This window comes from Bos grunniens, chromosome 12 (genome assembly GCF_055505025.1).
Source record: "Bos grunniens cultivar Pamir isolate PY7600 chromosome 12, Bosgru_T2T1.0, whole genome shotgun sequence".
Taxonomy (NCBI): domain Eukaryota; kingdom Metazoa; phylum Chordata; class Mammalia; order Artiodactyla; family Bovidae; genus Bos; species Bos grunniens.
The window spans coordinates 93,065,471-93,092,762 of record NC_141176.1 but is presented as its reverse complement, the minus strand read 5'-3'; the positions used below and the strand labels follow the sequence as shown (position 1 = coordinate 93,092,762).

Here is a 27,292-nt window from a genome sequence, read left to right as displayed (position 1 = left end):
AGCCCTGGCAGCAGCGGTCAGCGATGGCGGCGCTGCAGGAGAAGAAGTCGTGCGGGCAGCGGATGGAGGAGTTCCGGCGCTACTGCTGGAACCCGGACACCGGGCAGATGCTGGGCCGCACGCTGTCCCGCTGGGGTCTGTGCGCGGGGCCGGGAGAGGGCAGGGGCCGCCCCGCGGCTGCCAGGGACTGGCGGTCCCAGGGTCCAGACCAAGCCCCCCCAGCCTCCCGTCCCCGCCGGCAGACCCCAAAGGCCTGCCCAGGCCCTGACACCCCTGACCCCGGGTACTGGAGGGTGGAGGGCAGCTGAGGACGGGCCCCAGAGGCTCAGCCCTGGATTTCAGAGCAGTGGGTTTAAAGCTAGGTTCCCAAAACTGTAATTTTTAAGAAGACTTTTAAGTGAAGGGGCACAGGGTTATTGGGGTGAGCATGTTCTGGAGCAGGTGGAGTGCCCACCTGAGAGGTGAGGCGGTGAGCGCGCACACGCTCCTGGCGACCGAGCCCCTGACCCGCCTCTGCCTGCAGTGTGGATCAGCCTCTACTACGTGGCCTTCTACGTGGTCATGACAGGCATCTTCGCCCTCTGCATCTATGTGCTTATGTGCACCATCGACCCCTACACGCCCGACTACCAGGACCAGCTCAAATCGCCAGGTAACCGGCGGAGGGCCCCACTCCGCCAGCCCCCTGGCACCAGGGGACCAGGAGGTAGGGGGTGGGCATCCAGCTCCAAGGCTACTCTCCCAGGGGACCCTCACCTCCTCGCCGGCAGGAGGCCAGCAGACCCAGGGCTGGAGTCTTGTCTAAGGGGGGGCGGCCGCTCCCCATGTGGAGTCACTGCCCAAACAAGGGGAAGCGCTGGGGAGACGCGCGGGCCGAGGTCAGGCGGGCAGCCCCTCTGAAGCCTAGGGATGGCACCTGGACCAAGACCTCCGCACGCAGCCTGCTGACCGGGCTGAGAGCAGACAGCAAAACAGAGAGAGGCGAGAAGGGTGCTAAAGGAAGCTCGGCTTTTCCAGCCCAGCGACTCAGTGTTTGCCAACCCTGCGTCCTCAGTGCTTTCTGAGGAAAATAACCCAAGACCACCCAAGAGCAGTGCTGGGCTGTGCCTGGAGGCGGCGCGCCCGCCGCCCTGAGCATCGTCCACAAATCCTCGTGACAGCTGGGGTCAATCTTTACAACCAACAAACAGATCAAACGTGGAGGATCTCAATGCAATCTCAGAACAGGATGTAGTAGACTACACGCTTGAAGCCACACCCTGATAGAGTTTGTCTCAAACCCGCAGGCTGGCAGGCAGGGTGAGGGGCGGGCCTCTTGCAGAGGGAGCCCGGGGGCCTAACCAGGCCTCGTGCACCTGAGCGGCCCCTGGCTACTGTGCAGTGTCCCAGGCCTTCCTGGGCGCACCTAGGGAGGCAGGGGGCCTTCGAAGTCCTGGCCCCAGTATCCTGGGCGCTGCCCCCCCCCAGGGCAGGCCAGCAGCACAGCACGCAGCCTAAACACGCAGCCAGACCCCAGGCACTGCGTCCTCTCTCCAGGGGTGACCTTGAGGCCGGACACCTATGGGGACAAAGGCCTGGACATCTCCTACAACATGTCAGACAACAGGACCTGGACAGGGCTCACACAGGCCTTGCGGCACTTTCTGGCAGGTAAGGGGTGACCCGGGCCCTGGTCTCCATTCTCCTTTCTTAAGGAGCTGGGTTGGGGGCAGGCTGCTGCTCGGACAGGACCACAGGTGCATCCCCCCCAGGCTACTCGCCTGCAGCCCAGGAGGACAACATCAACTGCACGTCCGAGAGGTACTTCTTCCAGGAGCGCTTCCTGGCCCCGAACCACACCAAGTTCTCCTGCAAGTTCACAGCGGACATGCTGCAGAATTGCTCCGGCCAGCCTGACCCCACCTTCGGTTTTGCAGAGGGAAAACCGTGCTTCATTATCAAGATGAACAGGGTGAGTGTGGGGTCAGAAGGGAGAAGGGCCCCCACCCTCTGCCCCTCCAGCCCCTGGGCTGGCTGGGGAGCCTGCAGCCCCTCACCCGGAAGTAGCCATCCGGACTCGCCACCTGCTTGACTGGAGAGCCGCAGAACCCAGGGCAGTCCTGTGCACAGGACGGCTGGGAAAAGCCAGGCGGTCAGCATGGGGAGGGCACCTGGGAACCCGCCGGGGCCAGGCGCTGAGGGACAGACCGAGAGGACTCGGCAAACCTCTGGAGGCCGCCCACGATGGACAGGAACCCAGGGGGCGCGCGACCTGGCAGGGGCGACACTGTTCACTTTCCTCTCCGAGAGGCGGCGGAGGCCATAGACCTGCGCTCTGCGCTCAGCCTGGTCCAGCCGGGGGCTGTTCCCTGGTGGGCACGCAGAGCAGGAAGGCTGGGGTCCCTGTGAGTGAGGCGGGTGCTACCCTGGGCCCTGGGCACCAGCTGGGGGACCCAGGGGCCAGGGCTTTCAGAGGCGGAGCCAGGCGGGGTGGGGAGGCACAGAGGGGGCACTGCACAGGGGCGGGAGGCGGATGCCGCGGCCTGGGCTCTGCTGCCGCCCAGCTCTGCCGCACGGCAGCCAAGACCGCAGGCTTGGAGCATGAGGGGGCACACCTGCCGAGTCCTCAGAGCAGGACCCCCAGGCCCTCCCCGCCCCCTGCACTCACAGCTGCTCCCTTGCAGATCGTCAAGTTTCTCCCCGGCAACAGCACGGCCCCCAGGGTGGACTGTGCCTTCCTGGTGAGTGACCCACGGGCCATGGCCGTCCTGTTTGGGCTGGGAACCCCTCGGGAAACCCTGATCAGGTTTCCCCTACAAACATCTCAAGGGTCGCCTAATAAACCAGGTCACGGATGGCAGGAAGCTTCACGCTAAGTGGTTTTTATCACAGGGATGAAAACCCAGTAAGAAAAACAGCACTTTGTTTTGCTTCAAAAAAGCATCTGAGACAGCGTATCCCCAACACACTTCAGGATGTCTGTGGCAGTTTGGAAAACCCAACTCACCTCTACCACACTCTTTTGTCCTTTTGTTTGCTTATTGACAAAACGATGCTGACTAACACCAGCACCGTTGATTAACAGTGTGAGTTTACACACTGCCAAGAATTGCCATTAATTTAGTCCAGTTTTTCTCAAAATGCATTTTTAAGTACCACATGGATAAAACTAAACTTGTCTTCACTGAGTACTTTCTAAAGTTTGCTTTCTCAGTTATGCCTGGGCCCAGGCTCTTTGCCGCCTGCAGGGACACCCCACCAGGGCGACAGCACACACCTTGGTGCGGCCCTCCAGGCCCCACCAGGGCGACCGCACACACTTTGGTGCCACCCCCCAGGCCATGGGGTGCGTCCTGCCCCAGCTTCCCGTTTCCAGCTTCCCTGACCGCACACGTGTAGGCTGACTTGAGATTTTAACAGACACCAAAGTGCTCCTTCCTGCTCTCAGACGGGCTTGGGCTCCGTCGGGCCGTGTGCCAACCCTGACGGAGGGCGAGGGCAGCCCCGGCGGCAGGCGGGCCCCAGCCTCGCGGGCTGCCAGCCCCACACACTCGGCCCTGGCTCCTCTTTTACCCTGAGAGAGTTTAATCTGAAAGGTACGACTTCGGTAAGTCACCAGGGTCTCATGAACGAACAAGTTACACCATGAGTGGATTCCTGGTTGATGATACAGACTAGATCTGGCTCATGCCAACTGCCCGTGCGGTCACCTGCTTTGCACCCGTGCACACATGCAGACACACACACAGCGCATGCACGGAGACACACGCGCGTGCGTCCGCCCGGCCCGGCCTCTCTCGCACAGCTTCTCACCCGCAGGACCAGCACCGGGACGCCCCGGCTCTGCAGGTGGAGTACTTCCCGCCCAACGGCTCCTACAGCCTGCACTACTTCCCCTACTACGGAAAGAAGGCCCAGGTACGTGGGCCCCGGGGCCCGCCCGCAGCCGCCGCCCGCGAAGGGACGGCCGGAGACGCTTGCCTGTGAAAGGAAGCCAGACTGTAAGCCCATGCTAACCGCTTAACCTCCTGGGGTCTCCCAAGCCCACGTTCTCACCCAAAATTGACATCAAATCCTATTTTTACCTTCCACGGGCCTCCTTAGACAACTGCATATCCACTTAACATTATTTTTCCCAAAGCTCTTGCTTTATCCTCTGTGTTGGTCAATTTTTATCAAGTGTAGTTTGACGTTGGATTGGTCACGGGTCCGTCCCTCTGGGCCGGGTCTCCTCATTTCCAAGCAGGAGACGTCTGTAACTCAGTGAGAGCTCCGCCTCTGAGCTGAGCACCCAGCCGCCCTCTCACGAGGACCCTAACCGGCGTCTCTTCAGCCCCACTACAGCAACCCGCTGGTGGCCGCAAAGCTCCTCAACGTCCCCAAGAACAAGGAGGTGGTTGTCGTGTGCAAGATCCTGGCGGAGCACGTGACCTTCGACAACCCCCACGACCCCTACGAGGGGAAGGTGGAGTTCAAGCTGACAATCCAGAAGTAGTGGGGCCCAGGCTGGCCCCCAGGCACAGGGCAACCCCAGCGCCTCGTCCAGCGGAACCCGGCACCCGGGCGGTGCGGCACCAGACAGCCCCACTCCAAGCTCGCACCGTCAAGATCCCATCGGACCTCTTACCTTTCAGGCAGATTTGTAGCTTCGAAAAACAGGCTCACACGGGAACCGTAAGATGTGGGAGGACACAGCTCGGCCACGCGGACCGCACCATCCTCACTATAACTTACTGTTCCTACACGTGACTATGAACACCAGAAACCTGACTTAGGACTTCAGGCATTCTGGACTCTGGCTTTAAAAAGTACAACTCCTAAACTGTAAAAATCAAGTTTACTAAATTTCACTCTTAACCTACCTAAGAGTCACGTCTTTCCTGATGATGAGGAAGAGTTAACTAAAAAAATGGAATGAATTAAAATTTAGTTAGTCAACTTTAAAAGACTTAACTAAAATTAACTAAAAAATTCTCCTTCTACAACACTTTCGACTGCAAGTCGGCTAAGTTATGAAGCAGCGTGGGAGGGGCTGCCCCAACGACATGGCCAGGACGCAGGGTGTGGCCGTGTGGTGGAGCCTGGACCCCAGAGGTGGCCTTCCTCCCAGCACAGTCTCCCCTCCAACCTCCAGGGCGGGGGTCTCCAGCCCCAGCCTGTTCAGAAGACCCAAAACCAGAACATTCTGTCCCAACGACGTATCTGCTATTATTATCTGTCACCCAGAGCCTCCAGAGGAAGCCCCATGGAGCCAGGGGAAAGGGGCCCTGGGCTGGGGACGTCCTCCCTGCTGACCCCTCGGCAGCAACTCTGAGCCACCTGGGAAATGTCAGGTCAGGGTCCAGGCCATCCTGGGGATGCCACGACACATGGGAGGTCAGAGGTCAGGGGTATAGTTACCCCGGAAATGACTCCAAGGTCTCGATGGGGCCCGTGGTGTCCATGCACAGTAGTCAGCCTGCCCAGGTTCCCCCTACAGACCCTGGAATGTGGGGCTGCTGACCCAGTTCAGGGGGGGATCAGTCCAGCTGCTGAGGGGCTGTCCCTGCCGGGTGTGGGGAGGGGAGTACACGCTCTCAGACCTAGCTCCAGCTGGTCACAAGGCGCCCGTGGACAGGAGGGCTGGACCTGCCCATCAAGTTGCTGCTGAATACACAGGCTGACCAGCCCCTAGGTAGGGGCGGCCGGGCTCTGGGGTCAGAGGTCAGAGGCCTGGGTTCAAGTCTGGATGCTTCTCCTGCCAGGCCTCGCACCAAGGTCACCGATGCCTCAGGTGACCACTGGGGACTGGCAGGAGCTTGTGGGCACCCCCAGGGACCATCGGGGACTGGCAGGAGCTTGTGGACACCCCCAGGGACCATCGGGGACTGGCAGGAGCTTGTGGACACCCCCAGGGACCATCGGGGACTGGCAGGAGCTTGTGGACACCCCCCAGGGACCGATGCTGCACTAACACCAGAGTCAGGGCTTGGCCCGAGCCGCCCCAGGCTGTCCTGTCTGCAGAACTCAGGAGTCACTAGCTTATAACTGTGACCACCCCCAGAGGTCACAGGCCACCACCACAGGGACAAGGGGTGGAAGGAGGCCGGTGTGGAAGCCCTGAGGTATGGCCCTCCAGGATGACTGGGTCGTGGCCGAGTGCCACCAGGAAGAGCGCTGAGGTGAGGATGCCAGCGCCTCACCCTTGCCCAAGCTCCCCACCCACGCCACAGACCCTCAGCCCTGCCCCCAGGTGTGTCAGCTCTGCAGCACCCTGGACGAGCAGGAGCGCCACGCTGGGGACGCAGCTGTGGCTGTGGTGGGTCTGTCCTCACCCACGTGGTCCACCCTCAACCACACGCGGCCCACCTCCCTGCACACGACCTGCTCGCCCACACGCGGCCCCCCTCCCCTGCTCACGACCTGCACTCGCCCACACGTGACCCGCCTCACCCACACATGGCCCCCCCTCCCCTGCTCACGACCTGCTCACCCACACGTGACCCGCCTCCCCTGCTCACGACCTGCACTCGCCCACACGTGACCCACCTCACCCACACGTGACCCGCCTCACCCACACATGGCCCCCCTCACCCACACGTGGCCCCCTCACCCACACGTGGCCCGCTTCCCCTGCTCACAACCTGCACTCGCCCACACGTGACCCGCCTCACCCACACATGGCCCCCCTCACCCACACGTGGCCCGCTTCTCCTGCAAATGACCTGCACTCGCCCACACGTGACCCACCTCACCCACACGTGGCCCCCTCACCCACACGTGGCCCGCCTCCTCTGCTCACGACCTGCACTCGCCCACGTGACCTGCCTCACCCACACGTGGTCCCTCTCACCCACACGTGGCCCGCCTCCCCTGCACATGACCTGCACTCACCCACACATGACCCGTCTTCACCCACACATGGCCCGCCTTTGCCCACTCATGACTGTCCCTCACCCACACGTGGCCCGCCTCACCCACACGTGGCCCTTCCTCACCCACACGTGGCCCATCCTCGCCCACTCATGACTGTCCCTCACCCACACGCACCTGTCCTCACTCACATGTGGCCCATCTTCACCCACTCGTGACTGTCCCTCGCCCACTCATGGCCCTGACGCTGCCCCAACCTCTGCCGCATCCCTCAGCACGTAAGTCCGTCACAGTGGGGATGACTGTGTGGGCCACGTGTGGGTAAGGCAGGATAAGCTGCCACACTCTGGGGCACAGGACTGCTCGAGTCCACACCTTGTACTGAACCTTTGCTCGTGACTTCAGACAACCTGAATAAAGCATTGACCTTGCCCATCTTACCATCTTACTCTTTTTCTGAAAGTCAAAGCCTTAAACTCTGTTTCAGCTCCTGGGATCCAGGAAGAAGGTAAGGAAGGGCTGGCCTGGTCATCTTACTATGGGCCCATCACCTGCGAGGGCATCACCCCCGTCCTTCCGCCCTGGCTTCCCCGTGCTTTTGACCTTTGGGGATGTGTCTGCAAAGGTCACGTTTCACAAGGATTCACACGTGAAAGGTGGTGGTAATGTTCACACACGCTAGGTTCTGTCTGTCCAGTCCAGTTGCTCAGGCGTGTCCGACTCTGCGACCCCACGGACTGCAGCCCACCAGGCTCCTCTGTCCATGGGATTCTCCAGGCAAGAGTACTGGAGTGGGGTGCCGTTTCACCCTCCAGGGGATCTTCCTGACCCAGGGACAGAATCCACGTCTCCTGCACTGAAGGCAGATTCTTTACCACTGGGCCACCTGGGAAGCCCAAGGTGATGAGTACAGTTCTTCCAAAACCAGACAAGGGACAGACGTTCTCCCCACCACCAGCCAGAGGGGACGCACCACTTCGGCTGCGTCCTCGGGACCACCGTCCTCACCCACCCCCGGGGCAGTGCAGGAGAGGCTGGGGCCGTGGCAGGTCCTGTATCTGCCGCAGGGCCCGCACCCGCTCCTCCCTGCAGAAAAGGTGGGGGTAGACGAGCTCCAGAGAGCATCCCGAATCACAGGGACACGCGGCTCGTTTGAAATGCCCATGCGCACTTTATTAATAAAAACCAGCAGTGCCGAGTTAAACAAGTCAAACAATTAAAGTCTCTTTATTCCACAAAATATTACAGAAAAGCTTATTTGTGTTCCAATAAAAAGACTATTATTTTAGAACAGGCAGCTAACAGCAACTGTGCAGTTAATGGTTCTGGTGAATACATTTTAAAAGAGACTACTGCCTGCCCTGAAATTCTTTTTTCTTTTTATAAAAAAAGAACTATTAAAAATGATTGACAAATTTTGAGTTAAAAAACTGTTAAAACATTCTCTATATTTAATTTCAACTTTATAATAGATTACAGGAAGATGCTTATGAAACAAATACAACATTTGTTTCAGTACATGTCTTTAAATGATAGACTTATAAGTATGTAAACAACTATATAATAAAAAGTTTCCAAACGCTGCCTGTAAGAATCAGGCAAATTTTACCATAAGCAGTAAACCCTTCCAAGCTTCAGTTTCCATCGCTGCACCAGCACGGCAGTAAACTTTCACCAAACAAAACGAAACGAAAAGGGACCTTGCGATCCATTTGCTGCAACACAGAGCAAACCAAAGTGTAAACCCGCTGGACTCACGCAGTCAGTATAACTTAAGGGAAACAAAGTCAGAACGAAACGTCGAGAAGCAGAGCTGGGCGCTGCCGGGCCCGCAGTGCCCCCGAGCGCTGTGCTGGGCTCGCCGGGCGGCACGGAGGTGGCACAACTTCTCCAGCAAACTCAGCAAACTCAGGCGGCGAAATGAACCCCGAACTTAAAAAACAGCAAACGAAAACACAAAATCCGAAAGAGTAGAGGTCGTGCGTCGGTGTCAAACACAGGCGGCTCGTCGGGACCCCCGGGGCATGGCGAGTGGCTCGTCAGAAGCGCCCTGAGCCCGAAGGTCGGTGAGCTCTTCCGGGAGGAGGGCGCGGACGGACGTCTCACCCCGCGCGCTCCTGGCCGCGGGCGGCGGCTCAGTCCTCCTCCTCATTCTCGTTGAAGTCCTCGTCGTCTTCGTCGTCCTCACCGACGCACGACACTGGCGTCTCCACCCGGGACCCGCTGTACTGCGACCCGCTAGAGCTCGTGGCCAGTGCCCCGTCCGCGCCGTTGGCCAGGTCGCTGCAAGGACAGGGGCGTCAGGGGCCGCACGCCCGGCGGCACGGAACCCGCCTCTCCCAGGCTGAGCTCACCGTCACCCTCGCCCAGCACGACGGAGCGAGCGGCTCAGGCGGGCTCCTGTTTCTCACCGAGCCAGGAAGAGAAGCCCCAGCACACCAACCGAGACCCCGAGACCCTCCTCCAAAGCCCCCACTGTGCCCGTCGTGACCTCCAGGGGAGGAGAGGAGTGGGGCGTGTGACACACGTGTGTGCATTCATGGGTGTGCACACGGTTTTCCAACACTCAGAATGTTTTCGTTTTAAGAGAAAACCACACGCATGTCTTAATACCTTTTACTGGTGTTTACTGATGCTGCTCAGCACAACCTAGGCCGTATCACGCTAACAAAGTAACCCCATATCTGGGAAACCCCCATCTAGCGACCACGTCGGAAAGAGTGGAAAACAGGCTGAAGCTGTGGCTGCCTGCAGCCAGGAACCCCCTGAATGCACGACCAGAGAGGGCAGCTCAGTAAACCGGGGCCCCAGGGTCAGCTTTTCTTCCGAAATGGTACTGGCTTTCATCTTGTTAAAAACACAGACAAGAGCCCGAAAGTTCATTAATAGAAAGAATTTCTTAAAGAGCAAAGTGTAGAAATACCCGAATTCCACCTCTCAGAATAACCAGTGTTCAGACTTTACAGACCGGGCCATGCACAGTGGCAGATTCAGAATTTAAAACCAGCCAACCTCTGTCAAACGCAACCAGGTGCGGGCACTCCGCGAGGGGCCGGGCGCCGGGACCCTCACAGGGAGCCTGCCCTCCCTCGGGCGCACTGAGGCCGAGCCGGGGTCAGAGGCAGCCTTCGAGGCAGGTACACAGGGTTTACTAGCCAATCCGGTTTCGTTGGACCCACACGCGGCTGACTTCATGTGTGTGAGAAACGAGACGTTCTTTACCAGGACTGATATGAACATGTATGAGGCCACTCGCACGGAAATCACCTTACACTTATCTTTACGAACCAGGAGGAATGCCGAGGCCTGACCCAGCCCTGCTCCGGGGGCTTGTGAGGTCACGGCTCAAACACACTCTGGCTGAAATGATAGAAGTTCCTTCAACATGTGGAGGAATGCACACAACAGACGGAAAATAAGAAACAGCAACAACAATATCACACGTACATGGTGACTTCAAGAGTGTTGAAAAGAAAAGGGAAAAAAAAAAACAGATGGAGAAGCAGCCGGTCACTCAGGCTGCCGGCCACGCGGTTCAGGTGGTTTTGCTGCCACTGCGCTGAGTTACTTTAATAGAAAATAAAATCCATGTACCGCTACTGATCTTTGGGGGAAAATCTCACCAGGACAAACAGCTTCTCTGCTCAGAGCACGAGCTCCGGGCGACCCTGCGGCCCTGGGGTGTCTGCTGCGCAGGGAGCCCCGCTCGGAGCAGGACGGAGGCCGCTCACATGAGACCTGGGCCTCCCGCCGAGGAGGGTGGCCGCGTGGCTCCCGGGGGCGCAGTTACCTGGCAGACAGCCGCGTGCCGTTAGAGGTCGACACTGCCGACGCGACAAACACACCGCCGAGGGATCCCTGAGCCATCTCTGCAAAGAGGAAGAAAACGAGGCAAACGTCACGAAGCAGAGGCCACAGGACTCTGAGACAGGGCGGATGGCTCCGGGCCGGGCACCCCTTGGGAAGGTGGCGACGACGGCACTGTAGGGCCGGGAAGGGACACGGCCTCCAGGAGACGGACGGACGGGCCAAGAGGGGACGGCTCCCCTGCCCCTCCTGCCGGCGAGACCCCGCCCCGCCCCTCCTCCCGGTGGGACCCCGCCCCGCCCCTCCTCCCGAGCACGACCACAACGCCAAGAACAGGTGGGCAGCAGGGGTCAGTGGGGCAACCGCTGGCGTCAGGGGTCAGCAAGTAGGAGATGCTTCATGGACGTCCTGCAGGGCTCGGGAGCCCCAGGCCACCCAACGCGGGGCTCACCAGAGGGGGCACAGGGAGGCCTCTCCTCCCACCAGAGCGCCCCCACCCTGCGCCAGGACCCCCAGCTTGGCTGGAGGGGCAGCAGGACAGATTCCGGGACCCCTGATCAGCTGAGAACCCTACAGGAGCACACCCACACCCCGAACCCCTCAGCCCCCGCCCCCCTTGCTTCTGCTGCCCCCGCAGGCGGGCGACCCCCCAGGCCGCTGACCTGTCACGTAAGGCTCCAGCGCCTTCGGCACCAAGCTCCTGGCCACCCTCAGGTCCTCGGGGGAGCAGCTCCCGGACTCCAGCCCGCAGGCCATGCCCATGCGCTTCAGCACCTCGATGTCGTCATGGATCTCAAACGTGTTGTCGAAATTGAACAGGTACTCAAACCTGGAGGCGATGGTCGCCGTCAGAAAAGCACCGTCTCCAGAACGGAGCCGATGCCTGGCTTGGGACCCCGAGCCCCCAAACTTTCCCCGGCATACGACCCACCCATGAGAGGCAGCGACGCCCCTGGGACGGGCCCCAGGTGCCGCCTGCCGTCCTGACAGCAGTCCTCACGGACCCTACCGCCCTCCCTTCCAAGGGGCCGCACAGCCTGGGGGGGTGGGGCGGGGGCGGGGGAGGGGAACCCGCCAGTGGAGGAAACCCTGGGAGCCTCGCCTGGCGACCCCGCAGACACGCAGCGCTGCACAGAGCAGGCCCCTCCCCCCCTCGCCGGCAGGCCCCTCCCCCATGGCCTACTTGTCGTTGGAGATGCTGCAGTCGATGACCGTCTTCTTGCTGGTGTTCACGATGATGAAAGGCAGGTGGATGACAGAGTTGGGCGGGGGCGGCCGGCTGGCCTGCTGCTCCACCTGGCGGTTCCTCTGCACCAGGTTCTTGAAGGCGATTTGCTAAAAAAGACGCACAATTGGCACACACTGATACCCGCGGCCACCGAACAGCTAGCCCCGCCCTGGGCATATGCGACGGCCCTGCCCGGCCCCAGCCAACACCAAGAAGGCTGGTCCGCTGAGAGGTCAGAGTGGCTGCCCAGGGAGCCGCCAGCCAGGGAAAACACGCCCAGAACCAAATGGAGGCCACATCACAGGCTCGCGGCGCCCGCACCACCAGGTGGCCTCCCGGGCAGAAGCCCCTCACCTGCAGGATGAGCTCCTGAAGCTGTGACTGTTTCTGTTTTATTCTTTCCAGCCTTCTCTGTCTCTCCACCTTCAAAGACCAAACACCAAAACAAAACCATCACGGTTCGTTTCTGAAGCATATTTTAAAATCCAAGGCAACACATCGTCACCAAAGACACGAGCCCTGAGCCTGATGGAGGCCAGGGGTCCAGACGAGGCAGCTGCTGCCAGGCATGCGGGTGGCTCCTCTGTCTCAGGACTGCACCGCCTCCGCCCGGCTTCCCCTCTTCTGGGCGTGGATACAACGTTCTTTAAATGGCCAAGATGCGGAGTGTACCCGCCCCGGGCCATCAGCCTCCAGCCCCGGGTCACCACCAGGGGCAGCACGGCCGTGCCCAGCACCCCCAGGCCCGCCCAGCACCCCAGGGCAGCCGGGCACCTCCAGGCTCTGGCACTCCTGGGCGGAGTTGGTGGGCAAGCCGATCCACTTGATCTCCTTCTTCTCCTTGGAGATGATGTTCATCGCCATGAGCACATTCAGCGCGTCGTACACACGCCTCCGGATGTTCTTCTGATCGTAGGCCTGGCAGAGACGCGGGGGGTTCCAGACGGCCCAGGACCACGTGCAGAGCAGCACATGAGCACCGGACCCTGGACACCCCCGAGGCCACACGCTACCCCCGACCCAGGGCGGCCCCCGCACGGCCCCACAGGAGCCACCAGATGCCACAGGGAGGCGACAGCTTCCCGGCACCAGTGGGTCAAGAAACGTCCTTCCCAAGGGTTCCGGGGCCTCCTCTGCACCCGTGGGAGGCGGCAGGGCGGCCTGCCCGGCGCACTCACCGACTCACTGGGCAGGATGTGGCTGTCGGCTGCGCTGAACTCAGCCACCAGCTCGTCGGCCACCTCGTTGTAGGACGTGGTCCCTTTGCGCTGCACCTTCTCGCACACCTTCATGGAGAAGTGCCGCAGCCCCTTCCCGTTCTTCTCTCCTTTCCGGTTGCGCTTCCTGTGGGGACAGCACGGAGCAGCCGCGGCCTCAGTTCACAGCGCAGGCCGGCCACACCCACGTCTGGGGGCCGGCTCCTGCCGCCAAGGGCCCCCATGGGCCATGCCCAACAGAGGAGGGGTGGGAGCCTGGCTCCGTCCCCCGTCCAGGGACCCCCCTCCTTGAAAGGGCGCAGGACAAACTTCCACATGGCCGCGCCCCACATGTCTCTTCAACTCTAGGGAAAAGCAGGGCAGGACCTGGGACACGTCGGACGGGTGTCCAGACGCTAAACGGTGCTTCTTAATAAAACGTCGTCGGACGTGAGGAGCTATGGAAGTTTTGCTGCAAATTTCGGAATTTGGGGCAAACGCAGCCCAGCTGAGATGAGGCCACACAGCAGCCAGGAGGGAGACCCAGCACCTGACCTTCTAAGTCGCCACCTGAGGGGAAGGGCCACCCAGGCTCCCCACTGAGGGGTTTTGGGGACTGACGGCTGTTGCTCTAGAACCAGTAGCTTTTTGTCTCTAAGGAGAGCCGCACAGCTGACCTCTGAGTAAAACTGTTTCACGCCACTTTGCTTTTGGAGGAAAGGATTAAGGCAACAGTGTGACCGTGGCAGGCGGCTGCACACAGCCACGTTTAGCAGCAGGGGGAGAGGCTGGAAGACCCACCCGTTTCCTGGGGTTCCACAAAAGGTACTTTCCAACGGACAGTGTGCTCAGAAGCTGGAGCACCCCACTCAGTGGCGCCACCCCTCCCCCCAGAACTCAGGGCGGCTGCCCGCGGCCTGGCCTTGCGAGGCCATTCGGGGCCACTGCCCACTCCTCCGGCGCGCCGGTGCCCACGCGCATGCAGAGGCTGGGTGGGGGGAGTTCTAGGCAAGTGCTCACCCGGCAGACCAAGGTGAGGGGTCTGAAGGCTGGTTCTGGGAGACAAAGTGAGTGTTAGGGGTGTGTGGGCTTCCCACCACGATAGTGTTTGGCGCTGCAGGTCTCTGAGGCGTACCAATTACCTACAGTCAAAAAAGACAATTCAGAACAGTCAGAATCTCCCACACACGACGCTGCCGCCTCATCTCCTCCTGCTACGTACAGCCGCCGCTGAGTGTCGTTAAGCAGAGGCTGGAGGAGGGTCCGAGAGCCCCGGAGCCCCGGCTGCTGTCGCACACCTGCTGCACACGGGCAGCTGGAAACGACCCCGAGACCCGCACACTCCACTTCACCGCCTTCCCCCGCGACCCGGACGGAGATGAGACTGCTTCACTGGGGCAGCAACGAGCCCCGAAGACGAAAAGGAAAAGAACCCAGGGCCAGTGGGGCTCACTGCGGTGACCCCAGCGCCCGCCCACCCACACAGGGAGCCCTGGGTACCCCGGCCAGCGCATGGTGGGGGCTGGGGGCAGTGCCACTGGGGTGGAGGCAGGCGCCCACTGCTCGGGCACAGACATCTGGCCCAGAAGCCCTGACCCGTGGCCCCATGTTCACGGGGCATGCACACACTGCCTCATCCAGCCAGGTAGGAGCTCAGCTTCCCAGAGACTCGTGCCTGAGCCGGGAAACCACTCAGAAGCAGCGCTTCCCGGGGACCGGCATGGGAGCCCCAGGCCCCCGGCGCTGGGGGTGGAGAGCGGGTACGTCTGTGCTATTTTAAGCTGGATGCTCCCACTAGTCCGCTGCTTAGCAGGATAAGGGCTACTGCCACAGCCCTGACACAGCTGACCTGGCACTTTGCAAATTATCCCTAAGCCCAGGTCACCTATGAATATCAACGATCCACAAACCACGGAAGGGAACAGCTCAGCTGAATTCGTCTCTTAACCCACGTTCCCAGTGACCAAAGCGCCACCAGTGTTTCACTCTCATTCAAGAGACACGAAGGCAAACGGCACGTGTTCTGGAAAGCGATCAAACGGCACGCGTGTCCCAGACCGGACCAGGGTGGAAGGCGAGAACCCCCAGAGCCGAGGCCTCGCGAGTGAGTGCGAGGGGGCCCCAGCTCACGGCTTATCTCCTCGCGAGCCGTCCCTCCAGCGCTCAGGAGAGTAGGCTCGGGACAGCAGGCCCACCTGCGGCCAGGCTGCTGCTGACCCCCCACCTCGGTCCCTGCCCCCCGATAGCGCCTGCTCCCCGCCCACCCGGAGGACACCCCTCTCAGCCACAGCTGCTGTGCAGGGAGAGCAGGTGCCCACTGGCTGTCCGTCCCCAAGATGGCCTTCCTGGACCACACAGGACACGGGGGTGGGCAGGGCACCCCATGCCCGCAGGCGGTACTTCAGCCTCACAGAGGGCCCTGCAGGTGCTCAGTCCGCCCTCACACCCCGATTTCCATGGCTCTCCACCGACCGACCTCCTGTGAGAACCCCCAGCTCTCTGCGCTCAGCCTCTGTGTGCAGCTGGAGAGGCACCAGGGCGCGGGGAAGATCGCGCCGCCTGACTAGCTCGGCCTAAGCCAGCTCTAGGAAGCCGCAGGGGAGCGTCCGCTGGGGGGCTGAAGGTTGGGACACCGACAGAAATCTCCGTGTCACTCCTGCTCCCCACTATTTAAACTGGAAACATCAACAGAACTGTTGCTACGCTCACCGAGCCACTCTCGGCCGTGACTCTGCTATAACACAACACACAGTACCTATAAGATAAAATGATGTGAATTATAACTTCCGTCAGAAAGACATTTATTGAGTATCTGTGATGTTACAGAAGGCCCAGGCTCCATGTACTATGGACTTGGAGCGTTGTAGCAAAGCTGCTGAGCCAACATGGCCAGCGTCACAGTGGGGCTGAGCGTCAGGGCCGTCACACACCTGCCGGGGGCCAGGCTGCAGGCGCGGGTGGGCCACGAACGCCCCGCCCCTCACAGCCACAGGTCACATCAGGAAGAGGCCGCCGAGCCTGCGGGCAGGAGTTGGTGGGGGCTCCTGGGGGGCACTGGGCAAGGCCCCGGGAGTCTGACCCCTCCCATCAGCCAGGAAGGCCAGAAAAGCCACAACCCGCATCCGCAGAGCCCCAAACCCACGAGAGGTTGGCCCGGATGCCAGCCTCGAGTCCTGGGCAGGCAACAGGCCCTGGCCAAGGAGCAGCCGGCTCACCCGAGAGCTCGCACTGCCCAGCAGACCCCACGAAAGCAGAGGCAGGAGCGGCTGGGAAGCCGTGGGCAGGCAGCCCCGAGCCGGGGGGCACCCGGCACTGGCCCTGCACCCGAGACCGTGGCCTCAGACAGCAAGCCTCCCGGCCTTACCACTTGCTGAGTGATGTTGACGTTGGACTGTCCAAAGGTCTTTGGCAGGAGCTGCTTCCCGAGAGAGTTCACTGTGGAGGGGTGGACGGCAACCAGGGACACCACTCCTGCAACCAAGAGGCGACGCTGCAGCGGCCCATGTCCGGGCTCGCGGCATCTGCACCAGCTGATCGCCGCTCGGGCGGCCCTCCTGCCCTGGACCACGTCAGACCCACGGGCGGCTGCGGGCACCTCAGCTGAGCCTGACTCCCAAACCTGGCGGCTGTGCCCACACCGCCCTCTCCTGACCACCGCACACCAGGCCCTCGCGTGCAGGGCTCAGGGCTCCGCTGCACCCTGGCTGCCCCCAACCTGCCCGAACCCCATGGGCTGCCTGCCCCCCGACAAAATGTTCTGGTGGGACCACGGGACCCAGCGCTCACAGCTCTGATTTTCAGAGAACCTCAGTTAGAACTGAGTGCGCCCAGACGCCTCCCCGTGTGTCTGCAGACAGGCGCAGACTCACAGGCTCCTCCTCCTGCAGCAGCAACACGTTTCTGCCCAGGAGGAGCGACCACAAGGACACTGCCCCCCACACTCGGACACCCGGACACACAGCCAAGGGACAGACACCTTCCCGCCCCGGGGACGCAGCGGTGGGCACGCATCCACCACTCACTTCAGACCACCGTGCACACGGGGCCCCTGCCACTCTCACATGCCAGGGGTCCCGGGGCTGCCCTGGGACGGGAGGAAAGTGCACCCAGTGCTGTGCTCACGTCCTCGCACGCTTCCACTTGCCCTGGCTCTCCACAAACAGCGAGGACTTACAAGCCAGGTAGATGCGGCCGCTGAGCCCGGACCCCTGGGACGTCAGGGACGCCAAGACACACGGCAAGGGGACGGGCCGAGCCGGGTGCCCTTACCTTTCCCAGGACTGAGGTTCTGGTCTATGAAGACCTTGAGTTCCCCGTTGGCTTCAATTAGACCGGCCTGCGGGGACAACAACACAGTGAGATGGCGTCGGGCCGAGCTGCCAGCCGGGCGCACGCGGGGTTACCCACCGTGATCGGCTGCGTCACCTGCAGGAAGATGACTGCTTCCGCCTTTTAAGCTCAGCCCTTGGGACAGTGCAGTATTGCCCTCATCACTGAACTGCATGTCCTTCCATCAGTCACATCTCAAGTCAGCGAGGGGGACCACGGGGGCACCACGGAGGGAGCAGACTGGTGCTCAGCCTGAGCACAGGGCTCCAGCTAGTTCAGGACGCCGGACACGCAGGCGCCCCTGACCCCGGGACGAACCACGCCCCCAGCCATGCCCGGCCACTGCCCCTCGGGGAGCCCTGGCTCAATCAGAGCGCTGGACACGCGGGTACTCCTGACCCCAGGATGGGCCACTCCCCCAGGCCGTGCCCGCCCACTGCCCCTCAGGGAGCCCCGGCTCGGTCAGAGCGCTGGACACGCGGGCATCCTGACCCCAGGACGGACCACGGCCCCCAGCGCAGCAGGCCTTGGGCCCTGGGCCCTCGAGGCCCTGCCCCACCACCCATGGCACGCCTATGTGGCAGCCAGGACTGGGGCGGGGGGCACAGAGGGAGACGGGGCGGGCTCCCTGCTTCACCCCCAGAGCTCCCGATTTAGACGGCTGGTTTAGCACAAGACATTTTCACTCAAACCCTGATCTTTCTGAAAAGCAAAGGAGACAACAGAGAGAGGAGACCCCTGCCAGGCCTTCAAGTCTAACCCCAGGAAGCACAGGGCTGGGCGGCGTGGGGCGGCACGGACCCCGCTGGGCCTCGGCCATGCTGCACCAGGACGGAGGGTCGGGGGGCGCGCAGACACCTGGAGGCCACCTGCTCGCAACGCCAGACGCCAGCTGTGAACTCAGGCGTGCTCTCCAGGGGTTAGCCTGAAATGACAGTGCACTTGCCCCTCGTGCTGAAGGATGACAAAGGCCACGTGAACGTCCTTAATTCCTGGGGTGCAAATCGAGAGGAAACCACTGCCTGATGGGGACATTCAACTCACAGAGAGACACATCCCGCCTCCAAACCAAAGATGCAAACTGAAACTGAAACCAGCTTGAAGCTTCACCCACCGAGCACTGCGACTTTGTGGGCTCTTAGGTTATCATCAAACTCGGCGCTGAAAACAGGGCGTTAAGATGGGTGGAAGCAGGTGTGACCGGCACGCCCGTCTGGGGAGGCCATCTGGGCACGTCTCAGATGCAGGGCTGTGCAGCTGCTCCACTGAGGACCCAGAGTGGGCTATCGTGCACTCGTGCCAACGTGAGAGACCCCTTGGCTCTGGCCCGGCCGCGAGGGACCCAGCGGAGGGCACGTGGTGAGTTAACCCCCCTTTCAGGACTCTCACGAGACTGGCGCCTCGGGCCACCATGCAACAGCTTCACTTCTAACACCCACTCGTGCCGCCTGTACCTGTGACTGAAAGCCCAGGAAAACTGCAAACCACCTAAGAAGGTGGCCTTCAGGGTCTTCAGATGGCCTCCACCCTACAGAGATCAAAACTGGCATCGCGGGCCAGTCTACGCGACAAACGCACACGGGTGGACCCGCTCACCAAGAAGGGGCTTGTGCTCCACGCCAGGGGCCTGGGCTCACACACGTGTTCCAGTTTTGCAAGATGAGCTTAGGGAGAAGGTCTCATTTTTTATTATTTCCCGTCTTAGCTCACTTTTCCTAACCGACCACCTATGATTCCCCAACAGATCAAATAAACAAGCAGCTGCTAAAAATGAGGTAGAAGGAAAAAACAAGCGACTTTGGAGCAGCGGCAGCACAGGGCCGTGAAGCAGGCGGGGCGGCAGCTCGGGGCGCCCACACACGGGGAACACGCCTTCACCACGGATGACCACGTCCTCCCCAACAGGGACGACACAGGCTCCCAGCTACCGCTCTCAGACGGGCCAGCAGCCCACTCTGCTCTCTCACTTGCCTGGGTTTTCTATTCAAGTACAACTCACGCCACATTTACAGCCACAAGAAACGCTCCTTGAACTGTTTAAGTAGCTCACATTCGCTCCTCGTGGAAGGTTTGCTACGTGGGAAACCCAAAGTCGGACACGGAAAAGCTGCTGGGGTGACACCGTCAACCAACACAGGGAAGTCCCCGCTGAGGAGGCACGCACCGCCAGGACGCTCCGAGAGGGGCCAGCACGCCTGCACCTGTCAGCGGGGCGGGTGACGCCGTCAACTAACATAGGGAAGTCCCCGCTGAGGGGGGCACGCACCGCCAGGACGCTCCGAGAGGGGCCAGCACGCCCGCACCCGTCAGCGGGGCGGGGAGGCCCAGGAGGCCAGGCCCGAGGGGCTGGCTCAACTGTCAGCGGGGCGGGGAGGCCCAGGAGGCCAGGCCCGAGGGGTTGGCTCTCCTGTCTCTGGGGCAGGGAGGCCCAGGAGGCCAGGCCCGAGGGGTTGGCTCAACTGTCAGTGGGGCAGGGAAGCCCAGGAGGCCTGCCTGAGGGGCCAGCAGGCCCTCACCTGTCTCTGGGGCAGGGAGGCCCAGGAGGCCGGCCTGAGGGGTCAGCAGGCCCTCTCCTGTCTCCGGGGTGGGGAGGCCCAGCAGGCCGGCCTGAGGGGCTGGCTCTCCTGTCTCCTGCCGTCTCTGGCCTGCAGGCAGAGGCCCCTTGAGGTCTCTCCAGCGCTGCTCCCCAGCCCCAGCCCAGGCCCCCGGCAGCACGCACCTGGTGGACAGGACCTGGGACACGAGTGTTGGAGGCACTGTGTTTGCGAGCCCAGCAGATGGATGGGGTTTGCTGTGTCAAACCAGAATCCCCTTTATAACTGGATTCTGGGAAAACAGGAGTCCGACAGACAAAGTCCTGAGGCAAACGACAGAGGCTGAGAGAAAGAAGACCAGCTTCGAATTGAACCCTCAGAGCCACACATGTCGCGTCAGCTCAGAGCCTAGACGGGCCACGGCCAGGGCGCCCCAGCAGTCCGCCCCCGCCAGGCCCTCGGTGCTGACCGACGCTGGCGGCAGGCGGCCGTCTGACGGAGGGGCCCGGGGAAGTCCCACCTCTACCTGGGCCAAGGCAGCACCACCCCCAGAGGCCCGGCCCTCAAGCAGGGAGCGACCCCAGGGCTGTGCCCCCAGCCCAGCCTCGCCTAACAAACACACGAAACCGCAGAAAGAGGAGCCAGGCCTGGCATCTGAGCAAGAGCCGTCCGCTCGTTCCATGCTGGAGAAAAGCGAGACTCGTTCAACAGCAGAGAGAACAGCTTTGACAAGGTGACTGTGTGCGGGGATCAGCCCCGGGGTCACACTGTGCCAGGCGGGGTCCCCCGAGCCCTGGGGACGCCCCCAGCCCAGGGCCGGGGCCGGGCGGCGCCCGACGGTCAGGACGCGGGCAGCACCGGTGTGTCACCGGGCGCTCGGGGCCGGCTCGTCACCAAGCCACGACCTTCTACTGTCCACACCATCTCAGGTTTTCTCCAATTTCATCTCGTGTGGAAAAGTTAACTCAAACACCAAAACCTGTCTTAAGACCAAGCACGGCGGTGCTGCCTCGGTGCTCAGCGGAGCGGGCTGGGTGTTCTCACTCAGGCCTCGGGTGGGAAGGAAAGGGCCGCCCAGCACCTGGGCAGCTCAGCCCGGCGAGGCCTGGGGACCAAGCAGGTGCCCGCCGCCCTGGCCGCTGGAAAGCGGCACGCATAGGACGTGTGTTTTAGACAAGCTTGCTAAACCAGACCTGGGAGCTCAGGCTCCGCAGTTTCTTTGGGTTTCCTGCCCTCGACAGCACGATCCAGGGACGTTACCATAAACCCAGAACACCACGTGCAACCACAGAGCAGCTACGACCACGACTCACAGGCAGCTCAGGGCTGAGCCGGGCTCTCCCGCCAGCACAAGGCCACCCTGGCTCCCACAGCCGAGGGAGAGGGAGGCACGCGAGAGTCCTGGAGCATCTGTGTAAAAGCAGGCCTGTGACTCCACACAGCGACCGCCCCTGCTCATTACAGACCTGTGTGACACTGGACGAGGATGAGGACGGGTCCTCCCGGGGGGACGGCGGCCCTGCACCCTCCTCCCCTGAAAGTTGAGGGCTGTCATGGGCTCTTCGATGGCCCTCTGGCCAATTCCAGAACAGCTAGAGCCACACCGCAGGCTCTCTATAACCACAGTCTTCCAGAGGCCAAGGACTCCCAGTCGCTCCTGGGCCACAGACTGGAGGGGGGGACAGCCCAGGCAGGGGCACGTGGGCACCACACGCTCAGCACACACACACGTGCACATGTGTGTACACACACACACCCAGCACACATGCACACATGTGAACACACATGCTCGGCACACATATACACACTCATGTGTGCACACAATAATCACACACACATCCAGCACACGTGCACACATACCAAACATGTTAAGGTACTCACATGCTTGGCACACACATGTGCACATGCACACACACCCAGTGGGCACGTAAGTACACACACTTTTAACACACATGTATACACATCCCACACACATGTGTACACACAGCACACACCCAGCACACACACGTGACACACATGCTTGGCACACACATTTACACACATGCTCAGCACGCATGCACACACCCAGCATGCACACACATTGTTCACACACGCTCAGCACACACACTGTACACATGCTCAGCAGACATGTGCACACGTAACACTCGGCACACACATGCACACATCACACATGCACCCCTGTGACACACAGACGTGCACACATGCTCACACGCTCACATGTACACATGCTCAGCACACACGTGTACACACTCACACACCTGCACACACTCAGTACACATCAGACCCCGTCCCCCTGTACGTCACACAACTGCAGCGTTCAGTGCAAGATGTTTCTGATGGTGACAGTTGCCACTGTCATATGGAAACCCGTGCCTACATTTCCGCCCAGGAGCGTCCCGCACGCTGAAAACCCCCCAATCAGGATCTTCTCACCAGACCCAAGGCACAAAATAAAACCCGCAGACACCCAGTTCCGTAAATCAAAAACCAATGAACCACGTGTTCACTCACCAGGGCAACAGGTTCCCATGGGGGAGGGAACAGGCACCCCTGGACGGCGCCCCCAATGCCACAGTCTCCCCACCGCAGGCCTCACTGACCTGGGGGTCTCACTGCAAGATTCCTGGAACTACCCCACGTGCACACGAAAGACAGCCCCCAAGCTCTAAGGCGAGTCCCACAAACCAGGGCCGAGGGCCCGGGGGCAATGACGGGCCGGTGAGTGAAGGACGGCGCTAAGACCCACTTTTCAAAGGAAACATGCAGCGAACCCCGAGGCGTCAGGCTTTGTCCCCTACCACAGGAAGGTTAAACTCAGGGATAACAGTGTCCCGTCTGCGTGTCTCGGTAAACAACAGAGACTCACACCTCTCTGAGCGCTAGAAACAGCAGCCCCAGGACAGGCTCAAGCCTTGAGCTCAGAGCTCAAGCACGGCCCCCACCTCACCCTCCAGGTTCAGGGGAATAGCACGCTTCTTCCTTGACTCGGGCCCACCCTGCCCGCCACCACTCCTGCAGGCCCCACAGCCCCAGCGAGGCTGACGGAGCACAGGGCCCGCGGTTCGGAGGTGCAGGGTTCTGAGCCCGATGCCTGGAACAGGGCGGGGAGCATCTCCAGCTCGCTGGGGAGACCTGCCCGCCCAGTGGGGAGGCCCAACGCCACCCCTCCCCAGCCCCTCAACCTCCTCCACTGGGACCCCCAGCATCAACTCCAGCCCCCCCAGGCCCCAACAGCCCCCACGGCGCCCCCAGAGTTCTGCCCCCATGCCCTGGCATCCCAGCCCACCCACTTCACCTTGAGGGGCTTCGACTTACATCTGAGACCACAGTGAGGCCCTGTGACCTAAGTCAACACTGGCTGCAGAGTCATCTTCCCAGACTCAAACGTCACACGCGCCTTAGACACAGTCAGCAGGAGAGGGGCCAAGCCTCCATCTGCCGACAACCAGCCCGGCTGAGACCTGGCTCCAGCACACCGGACAGCTCAGCTCAGCACAGGCACAGCCACCTCACCTGCGCCCCACTCTCAGCCCGGCATCATCTACTCCACAGGCACCTCCCTACCCCACGGCAGATGGGCCGTGTCACTCCATCCACCACCGGGCTGCGCTCCGTGAGGCTGCATCTCCAGGAGGGACGGAGGACAAGGTCGCTGGGCAGCGCTTCTCCTGCAGCCGAGCGGGGCGACAACCATCTGCCCTGATACCCTCCAGGTGCCTCGGAGGAGTCAGAACCCTCGGGGGTTCACATAGCAAGGCAGGCAAGCCAGGCCCCCGCCCGGCCTTCATCCTGGGGCAAACAGAGCAGAGGACCGCGTGGAACCGTGGACTCTTAGAGATGATAAGTCACCCCCACGGCACACGCAGGTCACGACATTCACTACAGACACACCACCTGGGATGCGGGGCTCACCCCCACGAAAGGGCTCTGAGTGTGCTATTCTGGTCCCACAGATACGGATACACTGTGCCTCGGGCTGTATTTCCAACTCCGTGCAACTGATGAGTAAATAAGTAAACAGCCTCTCTTCCCTGACATTCACAGAACAGCAAGTTCTGAGAAACACCGACAGAGCTGGGGTTTCAGGGAATTTAACTGATGCTACCAAGGGTAGGACGGAGCGCCACGACCCATGAAGTCAGCTCCGCGTGGAGGCCTAAAAGCCTGTTTCTTGCAAAATGCGAAAAAGTTTACTCACGATATTCTATGGGTTCATGACAAATGTAAACAAAGCAGATTGTTCACATTTGTTTATCACCACATTTCATTTTTTTCTGAGAAAAACAGTTGCCAAGCCCAGTGCTGAGCGTTTTCACGGCTGGAAGCTGAACTAATTCCCAGCAGGCACACAGAGCAGGTGCTCAGGGAGGCTCCGCCAGCCCAGTGCCTCCGCAGGCGGGGTCCTCCCACAAAGCCCCGACCGATTCACAAGCAACCAGCCTCCAAGAGACCAAGGAACGCGGCGGTGAGCAGCCTCGAGACGCAGCTTGCCGCAGCTCAGGCCTGCATGGCCCAGGCGGAGGCCAGCATCGCTCAGGCCGCGTGCAGCACCACCGGCTGTCCCCACCTCCTCACCTTTACTTTGTCTCTTTGCTTGAAAGGTCTGAACACCAACACGCCCGCAGTTTATGGGTGGTCATTCTGAAACAAGGTGGGGAGTGACCGAGAACGCAGTGCTAGGCAGACATCAGTCCAGCACAGAGCAGACACACGTACTCACATCTTTTGCCATGTTACCAGATCCGTGAAATCGATGCTAGTAATGGTCACCCTCCAGAAAAGAAAAATGGTTTTCCTGGTAAAAAGGAGGAGAGAGGAGGGATGAGCCAGGCTGAAATGAGAAGTTGACACCACCACCATCCCCTCAGCATCACCACCCATCTAAGTGGCAGGAGTCCCTTCCTCTCCAAGCCCACACTCCGTCCCGGGGGTGCGGCCCAGAAACGCCCCCCACCCAGGGACTTTAAAGTCATCTCAGGCAGGGAAGCGTCCACGACCCAGCTGCCCGCCGGCCTCCCCGAGGCGCACAAAGACCCGGCGTGGATCAGCCTGGCACCGCGGCCCGAGCCCCCACCCGGAGCGGCCCCGCGCGCACGCGCTACCCGTAGACGCCCCCGGCCCACCCGCGACCACCGGCCAACCGGTAACTCTGACAGGTGGGCTTCCGGGGCCCCGGCCTCCGGCCTGTCACTAGGCCGCGGCCGCCTCCCGCGAGCGCGCCCCGCGCGCCGGAACCGGCAGTCGGCGGGCAGGTGGGGCCCGCGCCCCGGACCTCGGACCCCGGCCCCGCGCGCCCGGGCCCGCCCCGCCCCGCCCCGACCCTGCCGGGCGCGGATGCGCGCGCCGCTCCGCCCGGAGGCTGCCCGCAGGCCCCGCCCGGGCCCCCGGCCCGCGCCCCCTCCGGGGGTCACCTGGGCGCCCAGGCGGCGGCCCCGGCGCGCGGGGACCAGGGCGGCGCACGCGGCGCGGGGCGGGGGCGGCGGGTCCGGGCGCCCGGCGCGCGCCCCTGGGGACCCCGGCCCGCCGCACCTGGCGGGCGGGCGGCGCGGGCAGCGGGCGCGCACCCGCGGGCGGCGGGCGGGGGGCGGCGGTCCCGGCGGCGCTCGGCCGGGGTCCCTGCCCTGCCGAGGCGCCGGGCGCGGGGCTCACCCTGCGAGCGTCGGGCGGCGTGACGTGCGCGGCGCGGTGACGTGGGCGGCGGCCCGACTCCCGCAGCGCGCCTGCGCGCCTTTTCGCGCCTTCGGCTCCCTCCTCCTCCTCCTTCTCCCCCTCCCCCTCCCCCCCCCCCTACCCCCAACTCTCCTCCCGCCGGGCGGCCCGCGCTCGGAGAAGATGAGCTGCTCGGGCGCGTGCCCGCATGTGTGCACGCGTGCACGCGTGTGTGCGCGCGCCGGCTGGGGATGGAGAGGAGGGCCTGGTCCAGGACTCCGCGGTGCGCGTGCAGGGAAGCTGAGTCAGGGATGTGAGCACATGTGCGCACACGCGGGACAGGCATGGGTGCGCGCGTGCGTGTGTGTGCACCCTGGGGATAGGAAGTGGGACGTGTGCACCTGTGCGCACACAGGGACAGAGGCCTGGTGTGTGTGGATGTGCATGCACCTGGGGGTCACGGGCTGAGGGGGGTGGTGTATGCATTTCGTAGGCACTTGGGAAACAGTGGAAGGTGTGCAGATGAGTGTGTACACACACGGGGGCCAGGGATGGGGGTACACTGGAATGTGTGCACAGCCAGGAGTAGGGGATAGATGCAAGAGTGTGCACACAGAGGCCAGGAGTCAAGTGTGTTGTGGGTATGTGTGTGTGTGTGCATGCATGTGCAGATGTGGGGACTTGGAGGAGCGGGGTCGAGTAGCACACAGTGTGTGTACTCTCGGAGGAGAAAGGCAGGCTGGGATTGTGCCCGTAGGCGTGTTTGAGTGGGTGCATATGTGTGTGCACAGGAAGGAGAGGAGGTCGGGTGTGTGCTCCTGCGGATGCTCGGAGGAGACATGTGTGCACGCGCAGCGCCCTGTCCGCCAGGTGCTCACCTGTTCCTGCCCAGCCCAAGGTCTCCATGCCCACGCCCGGCCTCTGCCCAGGTTCTGAGTCTTCTGGACGGAAGGGTGCGGGCCTGTTCCTCATCGCCAGGTGGCCTGGGCAGAGTGGAGTCTGAGCCCTGGAGACTTGACCCGCGCGGTTCACCATCAGCAGGGCCAGGGCAGGCGGGGCGTGCGGGCCGAGTCCAGAGTTCATGGGGCACAGAGGACTTGAGCGTGGATGCACCCTCAGGTGCTATCGCCTTACACGCCGCCTGGGACGGTTTCACAGTTTAACCACTTTCAACCTGCTTCTCTAGCAAGCCACTCCAGTCTTGAACTGTTAACCCTTAATTAGCATTGGTTTCTTGAAAAGCAGGAATCTTCCCATTCTTTCTACTGATCAGTACACTGCTCTTAGAGTAACAGGGATGATGAAAACAGGGTGGGAGGGGTGGGAAATAAAAGGCTTCGGAGGGACCGTTCTCTGTCCCTGCAGGCTGGACACCTCCGCTTCCCTGTGGAGAAACATGCATAGCTCCCCACTGGGAGGGCCGTGGTGCCTGGACCTCCCGCCTGTTCTTTCTCAGAAAGTCTGCGTTCCTCGCCCCGCCGCTTTTTCCCAGAAACTCCGTCTTTCTCACAGTGTTGGAGTCTTCACCCCCACGTAGCAGCCAGAAGCCGCTCCCTGGGGCTCAGGTGCACAGACGGACAAGCCTCTGGGTGAGGGCTGGGTGCTCGGAGAGAGGAGAAACACAGGATCAGAGTCCGAACCCAAGTCCTCTCCCCACAGAGTCCAGTCTTTGACCAGTATTTACAGGGGATAACCAGCTCTCATATTCAAAATCATTT

At 61.8% G+C, this 27,292-nt stretch overlaps 2 protein-coding genes across 22 annotated transcripts; one reads left to right on the top strand and one right to left on the bottom strand.

Moving 5' to 3' along the window:
* Positions 1-4,840, top strand: ATP4B (ATPase H+/K+ transporting subunit beta). 6 transcript variants are annotated; one of them, XM_086328724.1, is made up of 7 exons: positions 1-135; positions 524-652; positions 1,537-1,650; positions 1,752-1,951; positions 2,664-2,720; positions 3,805-3,897; positions 4,313-4,840. In XM_086328724.1, exons 1-7 carry the CDS (start codon positions 24-26, stop codon positions 4,472-4,474), a joined length of 867 nt encoding a protein of 288 aa, XP_086184850.1. In that variant the 5' UTR covers positions 1-23; the 3' UTR covers positions 4,475-4,840. The 6 variants fall into 6 exon arrangements, with proteins under 6 accessions (XP_086184850.1, XP_086184855.1, XP_086184849.1 ...); XM_086328729.1 differs by having other exon boundaries at positions 4,226-4,840; XM_086328723.1 differs by having other exon boundaries at positions 3,799-3,897.
* A 3,190-nt stretch (positions 4,841-8,030) lies between these two features.
* On the bottom strand, positions 8,031-25,678 carry TFDP1 (transcription factor Dp-1). 16 transcript variants are annotated; one of them, XM_086328719.1, is made up of 13 exons: positions 25,575-25,604; positions 24,646-24,720; positions 24,501-24,566; positions 17,332-17,398; positions 16,427-16,533; positions 14,083-14,204; positions 13,045-13,210; positions 12,641-12,784; positions 12,221-12,289; positions 11,822-11,973; positions 11,301-11,467; positions 10,622-10,700; positions 8,031-9,114 (listed from the first exon to the last, which is right to left on the bottom strand). In XM_086328719.1, exons 7-13 carry the CDS (start codon positions 13,156-13,158, stop codon positions 8,967-8,969), a joined length of 873 nt encoding a protein of 290 aa, XP_086184845.1. In that variant the 5' UTR covers positions 13,159-13,210; positions 14,083-14,204; positions 16,427-16,533; positions 17,332-17,398; positions 24,501-24,566; positions 24,646-24,720; positions 25,575-25,604; the 3' UTR covers positions 8,031-8,966. The 16 variants fall into 16 exon arrangements, with proteins under 16 accessions (XP_086184845.1, XP_086184843.1, XP_086184844.1 ...); XM_086328717.1 differs by having other exon boundaries at positions 25,455-25,600; XM_086328718.1 differs by lacking the exon at positions 25,575-25,604 and adding an exon at positions 25,337-25,376.
* Between the last annotated feature and the right edge of the window lie 1,614 nt (positions 25,679-27,292).

Coding starts and splice junctions, on each gene's coding strand:
- ATP4B (XM_086328723.1), top strand. CDS start 24: ATGGCGGCGCTGCAGGAGAAGAAGTCGTGCGGGCAGCGGATGGAGGAG. Junction 136..523: donor CCGCACGCTGTCCCGCTGGG/GTCTGTGCGCGG, acceptor CTCTGCCTGCAG/TGTGGATCAGCCTCTACTAC. Junction 1,651..1,751: donor CTTGCGGCACTTTCTGGCAG/GTAAGGGGTGAC, acceptor CATCCCCCCCAG/GCTACTCGCCTGCAGCCCAG.
- TFDP1 (XM_086328706.1), bottom strand. Junction 16,534..17,331: donor GAACCTCAGTCCTGGGAAAG/GTAAGGGCACCC, acceptor TCTTGGTTGCAG/GAGTGGTGTCCCTGGTTGCC. Junction 9,115..10,621: donor GGCACGCGGCTGTCTGCCAG/GTAACTGCGCCC, acceptor CTGTCCTTGCAG/CGACCTGGCCAACGGCGCGG.